The 8,886-nt window shown below is 62.4% G+C and overlaps 3 protein-coding genes across 3 annotated transcripts in view; 2 read left to right on the top strand and 1 right to left on the bottom strand.

Annotated features, from left to right (window-relative positions):
* RPL18 (ribosomal protein L18) overlaps positions 1-640 on the top strand; it is a 3,834-nt gene extending 3,194 nt beyond the window's left edge. Inside the window, 2 exon segments of the mRNA XM_006109672.3 lie at positions 81-138; positions 565-640. Of these exon segments, the coding sequence (XP_006109734.1) occupies positions 81-138; positions 565-640 (134 nt within the window).
* A 1,949-nt stretch (positions 641-2,589) lies between these two features.
* On the top strand, positions 2,590-8,880 carry FAM83E (family with sequence similarity 83 member E; the record flags this gene model as incomplete). The annotated part of the gene is made up of 4 exons (XM_006106999.3): positions 2,590-3,057; positions 4,013-4,180; positions 4,502-4,626; positions 8,807-8,880. Coding segments are annotated over exons 1-4 (835 nt in total), but the record flags the coding sequence as incomplete, so codon positions are not given.
* SPACA4 (sperm acrosome associated 4) lies at positions 6,721-7,210 on the bottom strand. The gene has a single exon (XM_006106991.2). It carries the CDS (start codon positions 7,208-7,210, stop codon positions 6,746-6,748), a length of 465 nt encoding a protein of 154 aa, XP_006107053.1. The 3' UTR covers positions 6,721-6,745.
* Positions 8,881-8,886: the final 6 nt, after the last annotated feature.

An 8,886-nucleotide genomic window follows, 5' to 3' on the forward strand; every position in this document is an offset into this window, starting at 1 on the left:
GAAAGGGCTCGTAGCAGGAGCTCTGGGTGCTGGGTTTCTGCCTGATCTGCCCCTTCCCTCCCTCCCCAGGTCCTCGCAAGGCCGCGAGGTGTACAGGCATTTCGGCAAGGCCCCGGGGACCCCCCACAGCCACACCAAGTGAGTATGCCGGCCTGTGCTTCAGACCTGACCCCCCAGTGCCGTCTCGGCCTTGCCATGCATCTGTTTCTCACACCAGCCAGCCTCAGGCCTCCCTACAGCTCCCGCCTCGTCCTACCCACTTACCTTCCAGACTCAGCTGTGCTCCCTGTGCAGCTGGTGTTAAAGGGGCAGCTGGTTTAGGCCGAGTTGGCATCTCCCAGGTGGGGTCAGCATTTTACCCGCCCCCGGGCTCTCAGGTTGACCCCCAGGGCCTGGTGCTGGCTTCACCACCCACTTTGCCATCTTGGCTTCCTGCACTGCCGGGCTTGCCCAGTTGGTATCACTACTGAGGCCCCCACTGGTGTCTGCTGCTCTGCTAGAGGCCAGCTGTCCTGGCGGAGTTCCCAGCTACTATGGCCCTGACCTCCTTTCTCTTCCCCACAGACCCTACGTGCGATCCAAGGGCCGGAAGTTCGAGCGTGCAAGAGGCCGCCGGGCCAGCCGCGGCTACAAAAACTGACCCTAAATCCTATCATGTTATTAAAGAGGTTTTGGATGCTGATGGCCCCGTGTGTGTTATTGGGGGGTGGAGTTGGGAGGTGAGCCTGTGGGCCAGGAGGCATTTGTTTGGGGGAATTGGACACCCGCGCAGGTCTCCATGGAGACTAGCCCCTCCTCCGCCCAGGTGTTCCTTCCGCCTCAGCCTGCAGGCGCCCTCTGGCGGTCAGGTCTGTGCTCAGCTGCTTCCGGGCCTTTGCGCCTGTTGGACCCTTGCAGCCCACTATTGAGGAAGCCCCGCCTCCTTCCCAAGAGCCAGGTGTCAGGTGTTCCTGCACCTGCTTCCTGGGATTAGCCACACCCCTCTTAAAGGACCCGTGGTCCCCTCCCCTGCCCTAAAGATATTGGGCAGTCTGGGACAGGAAAGTGTGGAGGTGGGGCTGCTGTGGGGACAGGTGAGGCACCCCCTTTCCTGAAACCTGAGTCTGGCGGGCCGCTGGCCTCTGGGGAAGCAGCCTGGTGAGTGCTCCCAGGTTGGGACCTCATACCCTGGGCCCCACACCCCAGGCCTCCCCTGGGGACCTGCATGGGCCCTCCCTGTGTTTACACAAGGGGCTGGGTTCCCAGGATGCCAGGGTGAAGCCTGATGAATGAGGCCAGTCGGCCGGAGGAAGAAGCAGAAATCAGCTCAGGTTTGAAGACCCGGATCATATTGTCCTCCCAAAAAGGCAAGAGGAGGGGCAGGGGGTGGCGAGCTGGCTGGGACAGGAGGGAGAGGGGACCTGGCTTTATTCCTCTTCCTTCTCTTGCAGGGCTAGTCGCTGTGCCCTGGAGGAAGGGGGCATCTGGGTGCTGGGATTGGAAGGCGGGGTTGCGTGAATTGGGGTCCACAGGTTGGGTCAGGAGCCTCAAATGATGTAGAGTGGTCCTTGTCCAACTTCCATTAGGCATAAGTAGCAGTCAGCTAGCAGGAGATAGTGGAATTCAGGCCCCAGAACCAGGGATCAGCATAGATCAGAGGACAGGCAGGGACACCCAGTCCCAGGAGCCGTGGCCCTATCTAGGCTGCCCTCAGGCTAGAGGGGTTGAGGAGGTCATGAGCCAATAATGAGACCCCCTGTGGAGTGCTCTCCCCACTGTAGCAGCCTGAGCGGGTGTGAAGGCCCACCCACTGGGGAGACCGAGTTCCTGGCTGAGGAGGGCGATGCCCAGGCTGAGGGCTGGAGTACATTTCTCCAGAGCTCAGGAGGGTCCAGAATGGTCGGCCGGTGAGAGCTGTGAGCTAGCTGGCCAGTTGTCGGGAGAAGCATCTCCGGGACACAGCGGGGAGTTCCACGGGGTGGTCAGGCATTGACCCTGTTGGTCTTCCAGCCAATCGAAGGGACGGCCAGAGGGTCAGTTAGACGTGCTGTCGGCCGGGGGCACACAGGCAGCCTGTTCTCCCTTTGGTGAGAGACATTCAGGTGGTGGCAGCCAGGCAGGTAGCCTGTTGCCTGGAGATGGCCGGGCAGTAGTGGGCCTTGGACCAGGACAGGTCCGTGGTCGGCCTGACCGCGCCTGAGCCAGCGGGAGGGCCGGTGGGGCACCGTGTGGCCAGCAGGCTGGAGGAGCGTGTGCCGGAGCAGAGATGGGCAGCTGACAGGTCACCGAGTTCGGAGACAGTGCCAGGTGCTCAGCCAAACCCACATGCAGGACCACTTGTGGGGGCAGCCAGATCGTCACACAGCTGACAGCAAGGTCGGATGGCCGGCCAGCCATGGCGGCTGCAGGCTGGCGGCCAGTGGGTCTGAGCAGCGTCAGTCGGCCGCTCATCTGCGCAGCCTGATGGTCAGGACAGCACAGCGAGCCACTGGATTCCTCAGCTGCCCTGCAAGCCTGGCATAGGAAGCTGAAAGGAGACCCTGATGGTCAGTGCCTGGGAGACGGCCACACCCTCAGACACCCAGCCTCAAGGTCCGCCCCGGGAGCCCCATGGCGGCCTCGCAGCTGGCAGCCCTGGAAGGAGTGGCGTCGGTGGCCGGGGAGCCGCCCCTGACGGAGACCAGCCCGGGCTTCCTGTATTCCGAGGGCCAGCGGCTGGCGGTCGAGGCTCTGCTGAGTGGGGGCGCAGAGGCCTTCGAGGTGTGTGTGCAGCGCGAGGGGCTGCCGCCCTTCCTGAGCCGGGCGGAGCTCCAGGGCCTGGCCGCCGCGGCTGAGGACTGGACGGCGGCCAAGGAGGAGCCCGGCAGCGCCGAGGGAGCCGTGGCCGATGGGGACCCCCGCAGCCTGACCTACTGGCCGGGACAGTCGGAGGAGCCGGTGCCGGTGCTGCGGCTGGGCTGGCCGGAGGACTCGGGCTGGAAGGGCATCACCCGGGCGCAGCTGTACACCCAGCCGCCGGGCGAGGGCCACCCGCCCCTCAAGGAGCTGATGCACCAGGAAATCCAGGCCGCCAGCAAGGTGGGGGCAGGGCCTGGGGGGCCTGGAGTCCATTCCCCAGACCCAGACATCCTCCCTGCAGCTCCCGGCCCGGAAGTGCCATCCCCTGGGCCAGGGATTCGCACCCAGGCCCTCCGGGGACTGTCAGGTTCACACGTCTGGACCCAGGAGTCCACACCCCCAGACCCCGTCCTCGGCCTCTTAGATATGAAGGTCCCCATCCTCAGCCCTTACACATCCATGCCCCTTGGGCCTAATTATGATCCCTCTTGTCTCAGTCATCGACCCTCCCCTCCCCCGCCCCCAGGGAGGGCCCGATTGTCTCTCCTGCGGCCCCCTGGCCGGCCCCTTTTTATTGAAAAGGTTTGGTGTTTGCTAGCTCCCATGCCAAGTACCTTACCTGGGTTAACGTGTAATTCTCACAAGGGCCCTGTGAGGTTGGGACTCACTACGTCCATTTAGGAGATGGGGAAACCGAGGCAGGGGACGTTAAGTCTCGCCTGGAGTGGCCAAGCAGAGACTTGAACCAGGAATCAGGGCTCAGGGCTCATCCCCACACCTTCTGCCTGCAAGACCCAGGTCCCTGGCAGCCGCCCAGCCCCAGAGCTCCCCTTACTGACCCAGCAGATCAGCCCCCCCTCCGCCCCTGGCTCAAGGGCGCCCCCAGGACCTAGGTGTGCAGGTTCCCACAGTGCACTGCGCTGCACAGGCACCCAGCCCACGCCTGGAGCAGGGCCACCGTGTAGCGTCCCAGCTCGGGGACCCCGTTCACCACTGTTGACATGATGACAGTGGCGCAGCCGAGCCGGGGGCTCCAGGGGAGTTCTGCCCTTTATTCACGTGCAGGCACTGTGTGAACATCCCACAGAGCCGGGCCCTTAACCTCAGCCCTCCAGCATCTCACCGCCAGGGCCCCACCTTCCGAGGGTCCCCCAAGCCCCAGGCTCTATGCACAGCCCCTCTCCCCGCCCCCCAGCTGGTGGCCGTCGTCATGGACATATTCACCGACCCAGACCTGCTTTTGGACATGGTGGATGCTGCCACTCGCCGCTGGGTGCCCGTCTACCTGCTCCTGGACCGCCAGCAGCTGCCTGCCTTCCTGACCCTGGCCCAGCAGCTGGGGGTGAATCCCTGGGCCACTGAGGTAGGGCCTGGCGGAAGGGACCTGAGCCCCCATCCCCCTGGTGCGGGGGGCGGCGGAGGGAGACCCGTCCCCGGGGTGGGTCCTGGGCCAGCGAGGTGGGTGCCAGCGGCGAGGGTCCCCAGGGATCTGGTGCCCATGGCACTGGGGGAAGCAGGTGGGAGGAACCCCCAGGAGACCCCTGAATCCCACGATTGGTGGCCCTGGGGAAGCTGGGACAGACTCTCCACAAAGTGATGGGGGGCGGGCAGCCTGGAGGACCCCCCAGGTGGAAGTCTGTGAGGTTCGCCTCAGCAAGGCTGTGTCCCCCCCCCCCCCTCCCAGAACCTGGACATCCGCGTCGTGCGGGGCTGCAGTTTCCAGAGCCGCAGGCGCCGGCAGGTGACGGGCGGGGTGCGGGAGAAGTTCGTGCTGCTGGACGGCGAGAGGGTCATCTCAGGGTCCTACAGGTACAGCCCTCACCCCGCGGCCCGTCCCCAGTCTCCGAGCACGCGGATCCCCGCCCAGCCTCTGGCTCCTCATCCGTGAAATGGGTCTGAACACCTGCCGGGAGAGGAGGTGTCATTGGGACCGGGCTTAGGGTTGGAGCCAGGCCTGGCGCCCGCCCCAGTCCTGCTCCTGGCCTCGCTGGTGGCCTGGGTGAGTCTTCACCTCTCTGACCTGCTTTCTCTCCGGAGAATGGGGCCTGCAGTGTGTACGTAGGACTTTCCAAACCGGGAGGCCAGGCCTGGAGTCCCAGGTGGCCTGGGTGAGTAACGCCGCCTCTCAGAGTGTCCGGGAAGGAATGAGACCTGGGGTGCCAATGGCTCGGTCCTCGGGCCGTCGGATGGCCGGCCTCTGCTCTCTCTGGGATCCGACCGCCCCTGGGCCCTGGCTCTGCAACTTCTTAGCTCTGTGACCCTGGGCCTCCCCCACTCTGAGGAAAGCGTGGGTAATGAGCAACCACCTCATTGGGCCACAGCATGGCCGGGGGGCGGGGATCTGGGCACAGATGGCCCCAGTTTAAGCCCTAGCTCTGCCAGTTACTGGCTGTGTGACTTTGGGCGCCTGGCTTCACCTCTGTGTGCCCCCTGCTCACCGGAATGACACGCTGAGTGAGTTTAGGGCAGGGGTGGGGAACGTCCAGCTCTCGGGCCATAGAAGGCCCTCAAAATCATTTGATTTGGCCCTGCCACAAGGCATTAGGGGAGAGTTAATTAAATGTTTGACCAAATATAGCAGGCTGATTTTTGTTGTTGTTTCTGTTTTAAATTCAGAGAGGAAGGGAGAGGGAGAGAGAGAAACATCAATGACGAAAGAGAATCATTGATCGGCTGCCTCCTGCACGCCCCACACTGGGGATCGAGCCCGCAACCCGGGCATGTGCCCTGACCGAGAATCGAACCGTGATCCCCTGGTTCATAGGTCGATGCTCAACCACAGAGCCACGGCGGCCAGGCTAGCAGGCTGATTCTTAAAAAAAAAAGGTTTTACTGATTTTAGAGAGAGCGGGAGAGGGAGAGAGAGAGAGATCAAAACATCAGTGATGAGAGAGAATCATTGATCTTGATCGGCTGCTTCCTGCACACCAAAGCATCAAATCATTGATTGAGCCCACAACCCAGACCTGTGCCCTGACCGGGAATCGAACCGTGACCTCCTGGTCGATGCGGAACCATTGAGCCACACAGGACGGGACGGGCTGATTTTTAAGCTGAGAATTTTGTGTGGCCCGAGAACGATGTTATAAATATCCAAATGGCCCTGGGCAGAAAAAAGGTCTCCCACCCCTGCTTTATAGAGTGAGGTTTCACGGCGAAGGTACTGCCCGTGTCTGGGGCCGGAGGGCTGTGTCCGGGAGCTCTCCTGGGCATTGCCGGCTGCATCCCTGGCCTCCATCCAGTAGATGTCGGTAGCATCCCCTGTTAGGAACCTTTGCCAAAGACCCAGGTGTGTAGCCTTGAACATGACTCAGGCTGACCCAGAGGACTCGTTACAACCCAGATTTCTGGGCCCCACCCCCATCCAGCCGGCCTGGGCTGGGGCCCGAGGATTGGCCTTGCCGGCAAGTTCCGGTTGGTCGCGGACCACACCTAGAGAACCACCTGGGCCGGGACTGAAACGTTCCAGAGGGAATCTGCCTTCCCAGCTTCACACGCGATTCAGTGGGAGAATGGTCCCTGGCGCGGAACATAACAAGTGCTTCCTACACATCAGCTGTTGTTTATTAATATTATTTTGACCGGATTGCATGGACTCTAAGGGACCACAATGAAAGGGAGCATCCTGATCAAATTGGGGAAAGATATGGCGTCTTAGAAGCAATGGAATGCAATATTACAGCCAAACCCAGGGGCGCGGTCCCACCTCCAAGTCAGGCTGTGGTGTGGCGGAGCCCTGGGTCCTGGGGCGGGGCGGGGGAGGGGAGGGGAGGGGAGGGGAGGGGGGACAGCCTAGAATGGATGAAGCCAGGGCCACGGGGGGTTTGTCTAGGACCTCTGGCCTTTGATGGGGGGAAGGGGGGAGCAGGCAAGGGCATAAGGAGCAGCAGGGCCCGAGACCAGTCCCGGGTCCTGCCCTCCGCGCTGGTCACGGTCCGTGAAGCAGCCGCAGGGCGCCCAGCGCCAGGCCCGTGGTGGCCCCCGCCCGCAGGCCGCCTGCGGGAGTGGGGGCCCCGTTGCACAGGTTGCCTTCGCAGCATTTGGAGGTGAGGCTGTAGGTGACGCCCTGGTAGGTGACCGGCTCCTGGCGGCCACACTTCGTGGATTCCTGGCAGCCTTTGTTGATGACGGGGCCGAGGTCGGGGGCTGTCCCCTGGCCCAGGAAGCACTCCTCGTCGTCGCCACAGGTCATGGGGATGCCGGGGCAGTCGGAGGAGTCGGTCAGCTCACAGAACATGCAGTCCTTGGCCCCTGTCGTGCCGGGGGGCAGAGCCAGCAGCAGCAGCAGCAGCAGCAGCCGGCCGGGGACCACGGTGGCCTGGCGGTGGCGACAGGGCCCGAGCCGGGCCCTGGGCGTCGGGGGCCTCCCGGGACAGCTGAGGGACCTCCGCATGCCCACGAGGCCTTTGCCCCTGGCTCTGGCCTCCCAGGGTCAGCAGCTGGAGGTCCTTGGGTCCCAACCCTCCGCGTCCCTCTCAGGAGCTTGGTCGTGACCACGGTCTCTAGTCCCAGGGTCTCAGAAGCGTTCCAGGGACAGAGACCAGCCAGCGGCTGCTGCCCGACCAGTCTTTGTGGAGCGGAATGGGGTGACCTCACAGACGCCCCCTAGGGTTCCACTGGCCACTCTGGGGGTGAGGTCATGGGTGGGGGAGGGTGTCACAATCTGAGGGGCAGGTTGGCCCGCTGACCTGCCAGGGGGCGAGGTCACAGCCACCCCGCCCAGGTAAGAACGCATGGCCCAGCCTTTACCGTCCTGGCCACTCGGTCGTCGGCCCTGCTGGGTGCCGGGAGCCGCGCCTGCCAGGTGCCCCTGCGAGCCCATTTTTCAGATGAGCAAACCAAGGCTCAGGAGGAGAACGTGGCGTGTCCAAGGCCCTAGAGCCAGGAGTAGAGCCCAGGTTTATTTAATCCCAAAGAGGGCATTTATTGAGCACCTACTGTGTGCAGGACCAGTGTTTAAAATATTATTATTATTTTAAATATACTTTATTGATTTTTTACAGAGAGGAATGGAGAGGGATAGAGAGTTAGAAACATCGATGAGAGAGAAACATGGATTGGCTGCCTCCTGCACACCCCCCACTGGGGATGTGCCCGCAACCAAGGTACATGCCCTTGACCGGAATCGAACCAGGGACCCTTCAGTCCGCAGGCCGACGCTCTATCCACTGAGCCAAACCGGCCAGGGCAAGACCAGTGCTTTAGATAGCAACCGCTGTGGTGGCAGGATTGGGAAGGGCACAGCTCACCGCAGATCCCAGACCTCTAGCGCTGGGCACCGTGCAGGGAGCTCAACCCATGTTCTCTCCTCGAATCTTCCTGCGTTTTAGCTCCAGCTTCCAGCTGAGCAAACGGGCACACGGAGCAGGCGCAGCCGGAGCCTGGCACACAGCCAGCGCTTAACACATGGGGGTCACCACAGGAAGCAGCCGCGTCTCAAAACAGTCCCCGTGGGCGTCAGAAAAGGAACCCCATCTCGTTTCAGAGGGGGAAGCCGAGGCACCCCTGTGGGAACCGGCAGAGCCCAGGTTTAAAGTCAAGTCTGAGTTCAGATGATCATTTAACTTTCTTTTCTTTTTTAAAATATATTTTATTGATTTTTTACAGGGAGGAAGGGAGAGGGACAGAGAGTTAGAAACATCGATGAGAGAGAAACATCGACCAGCTGCCTCCTGCACCCCTCCCACTGGGGATGTGCCCGCAACCCAGGTACATGCCCTTGACCGGAATCGAACCTGGGACCTTTCAGTCCGCAGGCCGACGCTCTATCCACTGAGCCAAACCGGTTAGGGCCATTTAACTTTCTTAATGCGTTGTCCTCACAGGGAAGGTGGTCCCATTCTACAGAGGGGGATGTTGAGGCCAGAGGGCGGCCCGCTTTTCCTGAGGTCCCGGTCACACAGCCTGCCCTGTGAGCAGGTTGGGGACGGGTGATGGGGACTGGATCTCGGGCCACGCAGAGGTCCTGACCCCCTCCCCGTGCCCCCAGCTTCACATGGAGCGACGCACGCCTGCACCGCGGCCTGGTGACCCTGCTGACGGGCGAGATCGCCGACGCCTTCAGCCGCG

This window comes from Myotis lucifugus, unplaced genomic scaffold (assembly GCF_000147115.1).
Source record: "Myotis lucifugus unplaced genomic scaffold, Myoluc2.0 scaffold_967, whole genome shotgun sequence".
NCBI classification, from domain to species: Eukaryota; Metazoa; Chordata; class Mammalia; order Chiroptera; family Vespertilionidae; genus Myotis; species Myotis lucifugus.

What these genes read in the sequence shown, in the direction of transcription:
- SPACA4 (XM_006106991.2), bottom strand. Translation starts at nt 7,210, where the DNA reads ATGCGGAGGTCCCTCAGCTGTCCCGGGAGGCCCCCGACGCCCAGGGCC.